Source organism: Podarcis tiliguerta (assembly GCF_965153285.1).
Source record: "Podarcis tiliguerta genome assembly, chromosome: 4".
In the NCBI taxonomy this organism is placed as follows: domain Eukaryota; kingdom Metazoa; phylum Chordata; class Lepidosauria; order Squamata; family Lacertidae; genus Podarcis; species Podarcis tiliguerta.
The window spans coordinates 75,155,518-75,172,317 of NC_139537.1; the positions used below are offsets into that span (position 1 = coordinate 75,155,518).

Below are 16,800 nucleotides of genomic sequence, written 5' to 3' on the forward strand. Positions count from 1 at the left end.
GTGTCATCTGCAAATGTGATGAGCAGCCCTCAATACCTTCATCCAAGACAGAACCTTGCGGCACCCCTCTTGTCACTTTTTTCTAGGATAAAGAGGAACCATTATTGAACACTCTTTGGGTTCGGTCAGTCAACCAGCTACAAATCCAGCTACACCAATACGAATCAAAAACCTAAAAAACAGCATAGAGCTCACAATTCCAATAATCAATTTCAGTCTAAAATGCCTTTGCATAGTAGCTGTGATAGCTTTTCAGAGTCTAAAGTGGTAGCCAGACATCTGTCTGCCAAGTAATAAGACATTAAAACTTCAGGATGAGATTACAATGAATATCATGACCCTGCTCATTCTGGACTGCTCAACAACATTCAGTAGCTATGGTATCCTGGGCAGGCTCTGCAAGTAGTAGTTTTACAACTACTTACACTGGAGAATTGACTGCAAAAGAAGGTCCTGGGGCTGCTTGGCCCCTAGAGCATTTGTGCAATGGAGCCCACACGCCTTTCAACATGAGAGTGATCATCTGGGGCTTGGGAGGGGAGTGTTATCAGTATATTGGTTACACCCAGCTACAACTCCCCATTACATCTGATTTAAATGAGGCAGAGAACATGCTAAATTGGTGTGTGGGGTTAGAAACACTATTGAGAGCTAAGAAACTGAAGCTCAGTCTAGGCAAGGTGGATGATTTGATGGTGGGTGCATCGGTCATCCTTTTCTCGGACAGATTCACAGTTTTCAGGGTGCTCCTAGGTAAACCTATAGATGAGGGCTTTGAAGGTCACTTCAGAATGGTTCACACATTATGTTGATTACTTGATGTATTCTCAACAGAAGTAGAATGGTAGAGTTGGAAGGGACCACGAGGGTCTTCTGGTCCAACCGCCCTGCAATGGCAGGAATCGTTTGCCCAACACAGGGCTCAAATCCATGACCCTGAGATTAATAGTCTCATGCTCTAAATAGAGGAATGGTACACTGAGCTTCTGAGCATGTCTGTGTCTGTTTTCACCCATTAGACATTACTCTGCCATCCAGTTTGACAGTGACCGCATCTTGTGATTATGATAGTGGTGGTGAACCAGCAAGAGAGAGTGTGAGAATTTTTGAAACCCAAGAACTAAATGGGAAAAACTTGATACCATCTCATTTCAGTCAAATCTATCACGAATTATCTATCATACATCAAAAGCTGCAGGTAAAAATCAATAATGATCTATCGGTAGGTTTTTTTTTTAAAAAAAATGAAAGTAGAAATTTTAATTTAATGTACATCATGTATGTTTTCTTACTGTTCTCTGTCCTGCAGTGGCATGACCTTATTGTTAATATCATGTTTCTGTTTTTCTAATCAACAAATTTTCCTGAATTATTTGATTGTTTAGATGTTGCAGTGCTATAAACATCAGTTTTAACCAACGTTTCCAGTTTTTTATTACTGAATTTTACATCTGTATTAAATTCCATCTATAATGTGAATATTAAAGTATGTAAAATACTATTTCACTGAGGAAATTCAATTTTTTCCCCAAGTTTGATCTAGGCTGTCATATAAAAATGAGTAACCTTCAGTACCATATGCAGCTAATGTGGTTATGACTGAGTTACTTTAATTGCTTACTTCAGTCTTCTTTGCTATATACGAGCTTATTAAAACTACCTTCAATGTTACCAGTGATCGGAAAAGATTCAGCTCTTCCCTTTCAGGCCAAAGGTACGTTAAGGAAGGAAGGCAGACTAGCGCATCTTTTGTGGAGTAGTCATTTCTTCTGACACTTAATTGCAGGGATGACTTACATTTAAAAAGAAGATGCTGGATTTTATGAAAATTTACTCACAGTACCACAGTTTGTGCTCCTCTTCTATTCTGATGCAGCAAGAAAAATTAGCCCAGGAGGAATATGCTTTAAAACTTGAAAGACGTGAGCACTGTTTGGCGGAACGAGAGACCCTGCTTTGTAGACATGAAGCTGCTTTGACCAAGATAAGAAGTGTTGAGGAGGAAGTTCACACAAAATTTCAAATTATGAAAGAGGTATGGTTACTTCTAAAAATGCTTCTTTACCAGGGGGAAATGTTTCTGGCTAAAATATTCACAAGGGTGGGAACTATTCTCACATCTCAGCTAAGCAACTCTCATTACTTGATACGTAGAATTGTAGAGTTGGAAGAGACCCCAAGGGGCATCTAGTCCAACTTCCTGTAATGCAGGAATCTCCACTAAAACATACATAAGCCTTGCTCTAGAGGCTGATGTATATTTTGCTCTAGGAGGCTTAGTTTGGTCAGAATCAAATATACACTTCCAGAGTTAATGCTAAATACATTACTTATGAGCCACCATGGCCATGGGGTGGGTGGGTGGGTGGGTGTGAGAGAGAAAATTGGTGTCCCAGGCTTTTTGGACTTTTCTACCTATGTACTATCTGCAACCAAAGGGACACATTGGTTGCCAGATGTATGTTGTTCGTGTTTTTTAGCTTTCCTACCCCACTAACAGTGCACCAGAGGAAAATACTCCTTTTTAGGTTACCGCTCTGTAATATTCTGTATGCTGTAGTGCCGCGAGTAAAATTTCCCCCAGATAATTTATGCGATCATACAAGTTTATACTAAAGAAACAATCTAAATTAAAATAATTGCACTCCTTTATCGCTTACAAGCCACATTCAATCATATCACAGGGTGATAAGTCAAGATATGAACAAGCTTGGTGCACCCACAAGCAGTCACTTTCCTCCTCTTATTCTTGTCAGGCAGAAGACAAGCTCCCCCCAGCTCTTGTGTAAAGTGTAAAGTGACTGGTTATGGGGTCAGGAAACTCATACAATCATCCAGATGTAGCCATAGCAGCTAATTATGAAAAGGCATAAGGAAGAGAACTGGAAAACATAACAAGTAGCATTTTGGATGATCAAAAGACATAATGTCTGGATATTTAGGAGGGTGTTCTGAGGAGGGTGACTAGAAAGACAGAAGAATGAGAGGGATTGCATGGCCAAAGCTTAGTCACGGGTTGTATGGTGCACAGACATTATCCAAAGGACTGGGGAGGAGGTAACTGAAGTGCTTATATCAGAATTTGGACATTCAGTATATATAAGGTAAAGGTAAAGGGACCCCTGACCATTAGGTCCAGTCATGACCGACTCTGGGGTTGCGGTGCTCATCTTACTTTATTGGCCGAGGGAGCCGGCGTACAGCTTCTGGGTCGTGGCCAGCATGACTAAGCCGCTTCTGGCGAACCAGAGCAGCGCACGGAAACGCTGTTTACCTTCCCGCTGGAGCGGTACCTATTTATCTACTTGCACTTTGACGTGCTTTCGAACTGCTAGCATGGCAGGAGCAGGGACCGAGCAACGGGAGCTCACCCCGTTGCGGGGATTCGAACCTTTATATTTCACTTGGCACTCCTAAGTCCGAATCTGTACCTGTCTCCTAAGTCTGGCCTGTACCACTGAGCAGGGTAGTTATGTGAGCAGCACAATGACAGATTAGTTCCAGTTTTATCTTCTTTTATATTTTTCTTTTCCACCTTACTTATCTTAAGAGTCTTGGATTCACATTATGTCAAGAATGTTGACAGGGTGACTCATAGTTTCAATGTGATTTTGGACCCTTTAAATGCTTTCAAAAACACAAAAACTGCTAATCCTTTTCTTTACAAGTTCTTCATTTTGTTTCTAGCAACATGAAGCTGAAATTCAGCAGTTGTCTGAAGCTTTGAAAGAAAAAGCAAAGGAAAACAAAAGGCTTAAATCATCATTTGAAACTTTGAAGGAACTGAATGATGCGTTAAGGCAACAGGCAAGTGTTTTTTATATTGTATTTTTATGTTGTGAACCGCCCTGAGATCTATTGATGAAGGGCGGTAAGCAAATTTAATAAATTAAATAATAATAATAATAATAATATACACATAAATCAGGCATTTTAAATGTTATAAATAGAATGTGTGGGTTTTTTTGTAAAGTGTTCTAACACTAAATGGTTATTACTGTTTCTGTTAGCTTTATGGTGTATGGGTGATGCTGGGTAAGAAATATAGTCACCAGAATAGTTAAACGTAATTCACATGTTACCTTACACTAGCCTAGTGTAATACTATCTTCTTGAAGAGGTCTTGCAATTATTTTAAAAGCATAGCTGCTGCACCAGAGTATTTGCACCTAATGTAGTTGCCTTGCTTTTGAGTTCAAGTGCTTCTCTCTCTGTCAGCTGTGCATTCCAATGCTTGTGGGTCTCTTAGAGCTTCAACAAACTATGGGGTACCCATCTTCCTACTGCAGGTTGGCTACATCTGTTCCGTTTCAGGAGCCTTTGTCTGTCTGGGAGAGCCTTGGCCCATTGTGGCTCTTACAAATGTTGACCACACTTTTTAAAAAAAAACCGTACTAGTGCCTGTCAGGCACCCAGAATTTTTAAGGACGTGAAGTCGAGGACTCAGAAAGGGCAGGAGCCCCACATGTGCTTCCACCAGATGAGCCTGTGGCACTGCTGTCCTCAAATTCTGAGACCCAGTGAGACCAGATGCTCCCCAATTCTTATCGCAGTAGTGTCATACCTCGGGCTGAATATGTTTCATGTTAAGCGTGTTCGAGTTGTGCTCCGCGGCAACCCGGAAATAACGGAGCGCGTTACTTCCGGGTTTCGCCATTCGCGCATGCGCAGATGCTCCAAATGACGTCACGCGCATGCACAGAAGCAGCGAAAAGCGACATGCGTGTGCGCAGACATGCCGTCACTAGTTACGTTTGCTTCTGGATGCGAACGGGACTCTGGAACAGATCCCGTTCGTATCCAGAGGTATCACTGTAGGAGGCTACTGCTGCAGGATGAACCTCTAAGCACCTTCCAGTGCAAGCAGGGCAGACAGTTGGAAGGCAGCTGTTGCCACTCTATAGTTCCCAGTCTCATTTTGTTTGTTGCTGAAGTTCTGCATTCCGATAGCACAGCCTGAGCCTTGTGTTGTTGTTTAGTCATTTAGTCGCGTCTGACTCTTCGTGACCCCATGGACCAGAGCACGCCAGGCACTTCTGTCTTCCACTGCCTCCCGCAGTTTGGTGAAACTCATACTGGTAGCTTTGAGAACACTATCCAACATCTCGTCCTCTGTCGTCCCCTTCTCCTTGTGCCCTCCATCTTTCCTAACATCAGGGTCTTTTCCAGGGGGTCTTCTCTTCTCATGAGGTGGCCAAAGTATTGGAGCCTCAGCTTCAGGATCTGTCCTTCCAGTGAGCACTCAGGGCTGATTTCCTTAAGAATGGATAGGTTTGATCTTCTTGCAGTCCATGGGACTCTCAAGAGTCTCCTCCAGCACCATAATTCAAAAGCATCCATTCTTCAGCGATCAGCCTTCTTTATGGTCCAGCTCTCACTTCCATACATCACTACTGAGCCTTGTACCCAGCTGGAATTTTGCCTCGCCTCACCACGGAGCAGGACATTGCTTTTCAAAAATGCCACAGAAAGGATGCAGTCACCCTGAAGCGGCTCGTGTGTCTTTCATCTCGGCACTAAAAAAATGACGAGAAAGCATGTTCCTTGGTTTCAGCAAAACTGACTTCTCCATAAATGTGTTTAGAATTGCAGCTGCAAACTCTTGGCAGCTTGTTCTTTGCATATGTAAAGGAGGATAAAGGGGTGACTCTAGTTCTCTTCATTCTTACAAGCCATGAAGGGTGGGGAGGACTTACCCAGACAGTTTTATGAGCAAGAGAGGATATATTTGTGAACCGCCACTACATAACAGAAAAGTTTTATCTATAAGGCTTGGCTCAACATCTTCCACTTCTTTTTTTTTTAGCTAAATGACGTAAGTGAGCAAAACAAGAAGTTGGAAGGCCAGTCTCGAAAGGTGCAAGCTCGTTTAGAGAATTTGCAGGTAATATTTCAATATGCTTTGTATTGTTTGTCAGCTTTGCAGGGAAAGAAGTCTAATGTAATTTCTTTTCATTCTGTCCCGTTACAGCGGAAGCATGAATTTTTATCCATACAAAAATCTAAAGACGCTTTCCACACAGCCCAGGAGCGAAAGGTTATCAAGCCAGAAAAAACAATAACATCAAAAAGTTACAAAGTAAGCTGTACACTATAGGGGGAAAGGGGAATTCTGTATTTCTATATTGATAAATGTATCTATATTTATTGATATTTGTCCAAAGATATACAAAAGTTCATAATCAATACAAAGTATCTTTTTATAATACACTGAATTAAAAGAAATGCTTAATCTATAACGGAATGGAGGCAGAAAGAAGGAAAAGGGGAAATAAAGGAAGGAAGGAAGGAAGGAAGGAAGAAAAAGCGAAAGGAGAGAGAAAGAGAAAATAATAATAATAATAATAATAATAATAATAATAATAATAAAAAACAACTTTTATTTGTATCCCGCCCTCCCCGGCCAACACCAGGCTCAGGGCGGCAAACATCAAATATAAACATTGATATAAAATCAAAGAATAAGTAAATCACCTCTTAAAACAAGTCAGGATTAAATTAAAATCTGAATTAGATGGCTTTCTGCAGGATTTGGGTTGGGAACAGTAAATGCTCATCAGGCCCAACTGTGTATGCTGATCTTCTATGGGCCTGTGAGAATGCTGCGAGGCCTCGTTCGTACTAATTCTTATATACAAAAAGGGAAGGGGAGTCAGGCTGAGCCCTGGCCAAAGATAAAAAGACTTCTGGTTCTCTGTCCTGCACCTTTGATGTTTTATAGTGCTTTCAATTCTGTTGGGAGCTGCCCAGAGTGACTGGGGGAACCCAGCCAGATGCACGGAGTATAAATAATAAATTATCATCGTCTTCATCATCATCTAATTATAGAATTCACTCAACAACACTCAACCATTTTATTTTCTGTAAGTCTGAAAGTCAATATTTTTTCAGTATTCAGTTCCAGATTTTACAAGTTCATTTTCTCTTTCTCTTTCATGCACAAGGACATGTTGGTTTGGAACTGCTATATTTTATTGAGAGGGGAGTGGTAGGGTAAATAGTACAGTGGTACCTCGGGTTACATACACTTCAGGCTGCAGACGCTTCATGTTACAGACCCCACTAACCCATAAATAGTACCTCAGGTTAAGAACTTTGCTTCAGGATGAGAACAGAAATCGTGCTCTAGCGGCACTGCAGCAGCGGGAGGCCCATTAGCTAAAGTGGTGCTTCAGGTTAAGAACAGTTTCAGGTTAAGAACGGACCTCCGGAACAAATTAAGTTCTTAACCTGAGGTACCACTGTACTCTTGAAAATATTATTTCCAACTATGTCTCCCATTTCAATAAGCTTGGGTTATACAGTGGTGCCCTGCAAGACGAATGCCTCGCAAGACGGAAAACCCGCAAGACGAAAGGGTTTTCCGTTTTCAGAGGCGCTTCGCAAGACGAATTTCCCTATGGGCTTGCTTCGCAAGACGAAAATGACGAAAAATTTTGAGGTTTTTTTTCGCTCCCCAACCCCTTTTTCTGAAGCGCTAAGCTGCTAATAGCCTTTTAGCAGCTAAACCGCTAATCTCTTAAGCCTTTAATAGCCGTTAATAGCCCTTAAACTGCCAATAGCGATAATAGCGCTAATCCGCTAATGGGCTTGCTTCGCAAGACGAAAAAACCGCAAGACGAAAAGACTCGCGGAACGGATTCTTTTCGTCTTGCGAGGCACCACTGTATTTAGTTTCTGAGAAGACACTGGCTGGTGTTAATTGAAACTGAAAAGGCAAAAAATTGTTTTCTGAAAACAAGGAACTTGTAATGAGAAGAATCCCCCATCCCCCAAAAAGAATAATGACATACCTCAACAGAGGAAGGTAGTGGAAATGTGTTTAGAAATGTCATTAAAAAATAAAAAAATACTTGTCCTCCCAGTGTCAATCCTGTAGGAATTCTCATCCATATATATGATGCTGAGATGGAGTAACTTTCCCCTTCTTCAAACCAGTACATCTCCATTATCCCCAGGCAGATTTGCATATGCTCTCAGTGCCCTTGATGCAAGTCAGATGTGTGTTGCAGTGCAGACGGCACAAGTCAATGCACGCTTCAGATAGTTATCTCATGGTAAAGAACTTCTTCAAATGGTGCCCTAAGAGATTCACTTTTATGTTTGCAGATACCGATTAATTCACACATATATGACCTTTTAACGGTGCTAATGGACTGGATCTCAGATCAGCACCTGAGCAGATTGGTAGCAGAGGAAGCTTCTGAATGTCTTCTGACAGGCGCGCTTGCTTCCAGCAGAAACTACACACAGGAGAAGTGTATCAGGGTAGGGTTCCTCCTTCCTCCATCTTGTTTTACAGTAAAACTGCTTGTATTCTATTTGGATGTGTGTCTAACAACGCTGTAGGCCCCAGAATTCGTGTTCATTTTCATAATACTGAGCCATGTGCTCTCCAAACCTGAGCTATTCAGGTTCGCAGGGTGTAGTCTGTGATATAACCCTATGTATGATTGCAGCATTTCCATATATACAAACGTTGCTCATCTTGATTTGGATGCTATCCAGGCCATTTCATATCATTGTATAAAGGTTGTATCCAAAGTTAGTCATGCTAAGAGTAGTTAGTCACACACATTAATTACAGGGGGCCTTTAGTGAGTATGGCTAATGTTGAATATAATACTTTTTTTTCCAAGTAGAAGGTGATATAAAATTACAAAACAAAGGTATTTTGTCTATCTTTAAGATCCAATCCTAAACACTTACCTAGAGTTAGCCTTAATGGACATAGTGTGACTGACATCTAACGTAGGATTTCCCTGTTAATTCTGTACACATGTGGGACATGTGTTCTATCTACCAGGTTTCATACAGAAACTATTTAAAGCCTATTAATGTCGAAACAACTTCAGACATACTGTTTGTCAGAGGAACACATTTGTGAGCATGTGGAATGTTGGGGCCTTCCGTTGTAGTTGGAAAAATCTTAACTGCAATAAATACTTCATTAACTGGCTTTTGCAATCTCCATTATAATAAACATTAGCATCTGATCCAGCAATCTGTTCCAGATTCAGTAGTTCAAATGCATGCATAGAGATCTGCTGCCCAGAATAGAATCACCTTTCCCTGCATTAGTGTTACTCAATCAATCACTTCCTATAATCCCAGATTAATTAGATTTCTATGCCACCCTTCATCCGAGGATCACAGGGCAGTTTACAATATACAGTAAAAACACAAAAATACCTACCATAGTAACAAACAGAAGCACCCCACCCCGAGCACAGTTTAAAAGGTTATAGGCCTTTTAAATTAGCCAGTGGCCTGGGAGAAGAGGAATGCCTTTGCCTGGCGCCTAAAGGTATAATGAAGGCACCAGGCGAACCTCCTTGGGGAGAGCATTCCACATATGGGGAGCCACCACAGAAAAGGACCACTCTTGTGTTGCCATCCTCTGGACCTTGTGGAGAAGGCACACAAAGAAGGGCCTCCAGTAGTTGTTGCTGTTATTGTTATTGTTGATTGAATTTATAATAAATAAGGGCCTCCAGTTATTATTATTATTTATTGAATTTATATACCGCCCTATACCTGGAGGTTATGATTGCATGGTCCAGGTGGGTTCATATGGGGAGAGGCACTCCTGAACTGTTAAAGGCTTTATAGGTCAAATCCAGCTCTTTGAATTGGGCCTGGAAACTAATTGGCAGCCAGTTCATTCGGGCCAGAATTGGCATTATTATATACTTAAACTGTCTTGCCCTGGTGAGCAACCTGGCCACTGAATTCTGCACCAGCTGAAGCTTCTGAACTGTCTTCAGAGGTAGCCCCATGTATAACGCATTGCCGTAATCTAACCTAGAGGTTAGAATATCCCCTCGATGGGCTATTAAAAAGCAATCCAAGCACAAGTGTTATGATTTATCATGGCAAAGTAGTGATTAGATGTGGCATGAATACACCTACAATGTAGTGTGTGATCCTAGAATTCTGTCTGAAGTAGCTGTTGTTGAACTTGTTCCTACTTGCTTGGGTAGGTGCCTACAAGGCTCCTATTCCAACAGCTGTTGGCTGACATGTTGTTCCTTGTTCACACCTCGGCATGGAGAAAACACCTGGAGTCAGCAGCACCCACACTCTGGAACTGGCGGTGCTTTTTCTTCTTTGGAAACATCACCTAAGGTAACAGAGTTGCTCAATTGCTCCCAGTTGTTGCCCTTGCTGGTGGTGGCTAACAGAAGCCCATAAGAGCTGTCCTTGAGCTCTCATGTAAATAAATGCTGCCTACAAGAGTCTCTGTATGCTTCTGTTGCTCACTGGGCCCCTCCCAGATGGCACTCTCCAACCACATTGTGTAGTGTGTTGCCACAATAGCCTATACATGTCATTTGACTACACAATCTCCTTCAACCTGTGGAGCATTCCCTTACATTGCTAATGTACTCAAAAGCCTTACATTGTGATATTCATGATAGCTAACTGATACTTCTGTGTTCAGAGGCATGTAAGATGCTGGGGACAAACAGCAGCTGCTGCTTGCATGCCTTGTTTGTGCACTCCAAGGAGTATAGAGAGAGGACAGGACTGGGGTTTTTTCCCCCACTAGTAGAAAAATGGGAAGTTTCTGCAAAAAAAATATTTTATATAGTATTGTCTCTTTCAGAATTCCAGAATTTAAAGGTAGCAGTATTAGCATTGACAATAGCATTGAATTTGTCTGAATTACTAAGCAAGGCACGCTCTTGGAAGTAAAGAAACATTCATGGTGCTCGTCAGCCAACCATGTTGCTGGTTTTGTCTTTTTTTGCTTAGGTAATTTTCATGTGAAATTACAAAGCATCACAGGAAAAATATCCACTGGAAATAGCTTGCAAATAGGATCTATCAGTAGGACCCAAATTTTGGAAAGAGAAAAAAAGACAGTAATGATATATTTGTGTTTTCCAGTTTTTGCCTCTAGTTGCTGAACAGTTTCAGTGGATGCCCTTTGTGAATCCTGACTTGCACATGCATGTGGTTAAATTCATTTACTGGGCAATCAGGCAGTTAGATGGAGGCACACAGGTAAGAAGTATTCATGCAAAGTAGTTCATTTGCATTTAACACTGCTTCTCTGCGGAAGGTTCCATGTTTTACTTGATCTGAATTTGACCCGGAGTTGTTATTTATTATCATTTATATGTTGGGTAAATTGCTTCCAGTACTAATGTACTTGCGTTCGCAATTCTTTTGTTAGGTAGAAGATAGTTATTTTATTGTGAATAGGGTGCCCAAATCAAGAACTTGATATCGCAGGAAAAGCTAGAATTCTAGATTTAACCACATAACCTTTTCCAGGTTTTAATGTACCTTACTTCCGTGAAATGCATTCATGGCCAGGATAAAGCTACATTCCACTGAAGTCAGTTATAACATGTTATTAATTCTTTTATATAGTAGGCTTTTTTATACACCTATTTCAATTTTTGTTGGAGTCTCAAAAGTGCTGCTTTATAGATCATCTGCGAGTGTTGTTCTCTTGGTGCTCTTGCTATCTGAAGTGAGTGTCAGTCAGGGCAAGACAGCCTTCTGCATAGTGGCTTAGAATATGGTGCTCACATATTGCTTGGTGTACTTTGATATTCCTTTTTCCATCTGGACAATACATCTCAAATGTAAAGCATTTGAAACATGAATAATGTTGATGAGACTTGTTCAGAGTAAATTAAATGACGTTTGCATTTATCTAGTGGAATGCTATGTTCACTTCATACAGTTTTATTGCTTGTATAACAGTATGCAACAATGACATCAACAATGAGAAGACTGGGTGAAGACCTGTTTAAAGGTGTTGTGCCGAAGGGATGTCAATATATTTCTCCTGAACATACTACCGATCCCAAGCCAAAGTCCGCAGCATTCTTTAAAAGCTCCAATTTGCCTTTAAGACTTGTATCAACCTTAATTATAATCAAAACAGTGACGCAAGGTAAGTTCTACCAATATTTTTGAGGTCTGCATGCAGCATATGGTGTCTCCAACCATACTTAAACAGCAAACTACAGAAAGATACTTGTTCCGACTGACTGACCCGTGAAGTAAATTTGATTTATTTATGAAGATGTATTTCTGTACCACCCTCCATCAACTTGGTTACAGGGCTGTTTATGTCAGAATAAGGTGGTTCAAAACATCAAAGCCATTCTCACAAACATATGGCCTAACCAGCAGTGTCAAAACTCAGAAATCACTTCACCCATCATTCTTTAAAAGCCTGGCAAAAAAAGGTAGGTTAAAGAAACTTGATTTTTAAAAATGGGGTGGGGGCTAAAGTATTTCAATATGTATTTTAAGGGGTAATGGCTGCAGAACTTCTAGATTTTTGCATGTTTGGCAGCCCAAGAGGGCCACAAACATAAACATACAGTATAAGGGCAGTTCTGCAAGATCAAGCCAAAGGTCATTTAGTCCAGAATCTGGTTTTCCACCATATGCCTCTGGGAAGGCCTCCAAGTGGAGCTTGAACAGTAAAAGCTGTTGTTTCCCAGCAAGCGACATTTAGCAAGATAGTGCCTCTGAACAGGGAAGATCTGATGAATATTCATTGTTAGATCTGTCCTCCAAGAGTTTATTTTATCCCCCATTTTTTAAAGCCATTGGCTATCATCCCATCTTGCCGCAGTCAAAGCCATTGTGTTTGTGCAAATTGGTACTGTATGTAAAAGGTAAAGGGACCCTTGACAATTAAGTCCAGTCGTGAATGACTCTGGGGTTGTCGCACTCATCTCGCTTTACAGGCCAAGGGAGCCGGCGTTTGTCCGCTTCCGCAAACAGTTTTTCCGGGTCATGTGGCCAGCATGACTAAGCCGCTTCTGGCGAAACCAGAGCAGAGCATGAAAACGCCATTTACCTTCCCACCAGAGTGGTACCTATTTATCTACTTGCACTGCATGCTTTCAAACTGCTAAGTTAGCAGAAGCTGGGGCCGAACAACAGGAGCTCACCCCGTCACAGGGATTCGAACCGCCGACCTTTTGATCGGCAAGCCCAAGCGGCACAATGGTTTAACCCACAGTGCCACTGTATGCAGGCGTGATTAAATTTCAGTGATCACCCATCACATTAGTATTAAATAGAATTTGGATTTTTGGAAAGTTTTGGAAGAAGCAAGCAAATGATGGGTGGGAGGGAGATCGGGGTAAGATAGTGGATAAGCAGTTGGCGCAAGTGATCTTGGAGATGTGGTTAGAGGCACTGAGTGGTGCTTCTGTATGGAATGGAGAAGCTTCATCCTGTGAATACTGGAATATTTTGGTAGTCACTGTCTGCATGTGTTTGAACTTACTTCCATAACCAGGAAACGATAGAACAGGAGTGGGGAAGCTCTGGCCTTTGTGCCTAATTAGATCTGTCATAGGTCCCAGTTTGGCCTGAGAGGTCATTTTCCCCATACCATTGCCCACCTGCTCCACACCTGACATCAGGTGTGGGGCAGATGGGGACATGGCTGCCGGTGCCCCGTTGGGAGCCTTCAAGTGCATTCCTGATTAGGCAGAAAGCCTCTCCTGCCAATGCACCATCTACTGATAGGCCAATCCTAGTTGACTTGCCCTCTCCACCAATCACCTGATAGGAACTCAGTTTAAGTGCCCTGGGATTGACCACATAATTGAGTTTCCCCATGTGGAACTCCATAGCCAGTTGGTCCGTGAAAGGGCTTGCAAAGAGCAGCACTGCACTGCTCTTTGAAGCGCCAATAACCAGCTGATCAGCAGTGCTTCAAAGCACCCACACAGAGGTTCTTGAAAGGGCCCTCCTTTCAAATTTGGCCTGTGGGTTAGGGCCAGATCTATCTCTCCACCCCCTGTGCTAGATCCTTAGGGCATGGAAAGTTACCAGTCCCCACACCTAGAATCTGTAAATATTGCTTAGTTCGGCTTGCCATTCTGAAGCCATTGAAAACTATTTGTCACAAACATATTACTGATAACGTACCGGTGATCTGTAGGTCATTGATTTCTCCTTAGGTATACTCAAGACCAGGGATGGCGAACCTGTAGTCTTCCAGGCGGTGTTGGACTACAACTCCCATAAGCCCTGGCCAATGCTAGCTGGGACTGATGGGAACTGAGTGTTGAACAACATATGGAGGGCTACAGATTCTGCACTCCTGCTCAAGGAGAAAATGACGTTTTGGCCAGGAATACTTTCCCACACCTTTTCACCTTTCTACAGAAATAAAACTTATTTTCTAAGATGGTTATAGTTACACCTAAAATATTTAATATACAGAAACAATTCTCTGCCATCTTATTTTAGTGTAGAATCTGTAGAATGAATACACAATATAAAAATGCCAGCATAGATTGGTACATAATTCTAGATGGTTTGTAAGTAATGTTTTTTGCTTTAAAGTCACAATGCAGTAGGGGGCATCCTAATTAAGGTTTTGTAAGTTCAGGCATGATTCAGTTTATGTAATAATCCTTTAACGCAGTAGAATAAGTGTTACTGTGGTTTATTATCATTACCTGAGATCTCCGATATTTACTTTTGATGGAATGCCAACATACCAAAAATAGCAAAGGAAACTTTTTCTCAGTCAAATCATTGGGAAATTAAAGGGGGCTTAAAATGTTTTTAAACTCAGTTAGTAGTGTTTGAACATGAATGCAATAACTGATTACCCCCCCCCCCAAAAAAAAGTGATTGGGATTTATATAGCTAGTTAGTAAATGCATCTTTGTTCTTGTTTCTCTAAAATTTGGGGCCATCCAGCATAAAGCAATGCTGTTCCTTGAATTGTTGAATAAAAGCTGCACAGCAGCAGGTATTCAGAGGAAATTAATGTTACTAATACCTTGTTTATAACTGAATGTTACTAAAGTTAGCATTTAACCTTTAAATTTGGAGAAATCATTTCTTTGTGTAGGTTTAGGTTCCAAGCATAGTGAGAAGCGTTCAGCACTGTGAATGCTAGGCAAGGTCAAGGCTTTATGAACTTTGGCTTCATAAAGAACAACAACTCGGCTTCTGTTACATAAATCTAAATAGGTAAATCCAAAAAGGGCATGAAATGGGTGCTATAGGACCTTCTGGCTTCACTGACAACAATTGTTTCCTGTATGTTCTGCTATTGTTTTCTGTCAGAGTAGAAGAAACCGATTTTATTTTTGAAACCTAGGGGTGGTTTGGTTTTTTTAATTGGATTCTTAAAATTTATAGAATGTTTTTTCTTTTAAAAAAATAACCTGGTTAAAATTAAATCTGAATACAAACCATGTTACAAGTCTATAGAGATCTCTGGGCCCTAGGTTGTGTCTAAAATGGTCAAGAGGGATAGTCAGGAATGAGCAAAAGTTTTTGATTCTAATGATTCTCCCCACCCCTCTTTTTCTCTATGTTTTTATTTTATTTAGATTAATTTTGGATTTTAAAAAATATATTTGGCATTAAGTTTTGAATCCCTTTTTATAAACTAATAACATTTATTAAAAATAATAATAAACATTGTAAGGACAGCAAATGTGAAAAATTGAACATTTTATGGTGATTTGATAAAATATGAGTTGTAAATATGATTTTCTTCTAGTAAAAAAAAAAAAGAATGAATGAGGCTAGGCATTAAATAAGCAACACACTATAAAGACATTTTGTTTTTGATATCTCATTATATCAGTATTGTATAGCATCCTCTTCTGCCTTGCTAGTTTGACCAGTGACCCAAAATAGTGGTTCGGTTTTACTGTTTTCAATTCTAATGCATATTCTAGCTGATTACCTGGCTCAAGCCTTTGATTCCCTTTGCGTGGATCTGAAGACAGATGAAGGGAAGGCCTTGTTTTTGGACTACCAAGCTGTGCCTATTATCTTGAGTCATATAAGAATATCGAGTAAAGGTGTTCTTTCCAATGCCGTTGACAGCTTGCTTCAGATGACAACGCAATCCAGTAAGTGTGCTAAGTGATGATCAGCGTTTTCATACTGCTTTGCTCAGCTGTTTTAAATTGCAGGTTTCCTTTGAATTGGCCGTTTGCTTGGTCGTCTTATTTCAAGTAAGAATCTTTTCCAAGTAAAACAGGCTTTACACCCCCCCCCCCAAAAAAGGTGTCTTATTTTAATGCTTTCATTAATGTTTGGTGCAGGCAAGCTAGTAAAAGGGGGGGTTATTTTCTGTAGATTTAATGCTTAGCTTTCTACTTTTCACACTGAGAGAGAAATCAAAGCAAGGAAGAAACCAGTAAGTAGACTTCTCTTTAAAATGCAACAATCCCCTGACTTTCATTTAGCTTGTTTGGTAAAGTGCACAGTAACTTGCCATAGGAAACAGTCTAGCAAAATAACTGCAAATGATTCACCCATGAATTTAGTGGGAGGATACAATGTTTTATCCTCTTCCTCTTGAAACATCTGTGACTGTACAAAAGGAGTGTATACCGGCCTGAATAACATCTTTGAGATGCCTGATATAAACCCTATGTGTGTTTCTAATGATTTGTGCGGGAGAGGAGTAATCAAGATTTCACTTGCTGTCCCCAACATCTACCATGCTTCCATGTCCATGCGTTGGATATTGTGTTTCAATAGGGATTGTGCATTGCGCTAGTCTCCAATTGCATAGTCTCCACTGGGGCGGCCCTATTCAGGGCTTTTCTAAAAGAAAAAAAAATGGTGTTGGTAGTCACCATGAAGTTGCTACAGTAAAGGCCACACTTTTAACCCTTGAGTAGCCTGTAATTTCTTCATTATGTGAGGAGGTTAGACATGCATAGATCTGCATGGAGGGGTGTTTTGTATACAAGATTACTTTGTACAGCAAATCTCATATAACTGTCTTAATTTGTGAGATATTTACATTGTTACCTGAAAGAATGG

The 16,800-nt window shown here is 40.8% G+C and overlaps 1 protein-coding gene across 1 annotated transcript in view; it reads left to right on the forward strand.

Annotated features, from left to right (window-relative positions):
• The window catches only part of CCDC138 (coiled-coil domain containing 138), a 30,542-nt gene that overhangs the window by 6,562 nt on the left and 7,180 nt on the right, over window positions 1–16,800 (forward strand). The window contains exons 5-13 of the mRNA XM_083437829.1: window positions 1,020–1,198; window positions 1,877–2,035; window positions 3,688–3,807; window positions 5,807–5,884; window positions 5,972–6,079; window positions 8,110–8,268; window positions 10,894–11,010; window positions 11,722–11,914; window positions 15,699–15,875. Coding sequence (XP_083293955.1) covers window positions 1,020–1,198; window positions 1,877–2,035; window positions 3,688–3,807; window positions 5,807–5,884; window positions 5,972–6,079; window positions 8,110–8,268; window positions 10,894–11,010; window positions 11,722–11,914; window positions 15,699–15,875 — 1,290 coding nt within the window. The remainder of the gene's footprint in view (window positions 1–1,019; window positions 1,199–1,876; window positions 2,036–3,687; window positions 3,808–5,806; window positions 5,885–5,971; window positions 6,080–8,109; window positions 8,269–10,893; window positions 11,011–11,721; window positions 11,915–15,698; window positions 15,876–16,800) is intronic.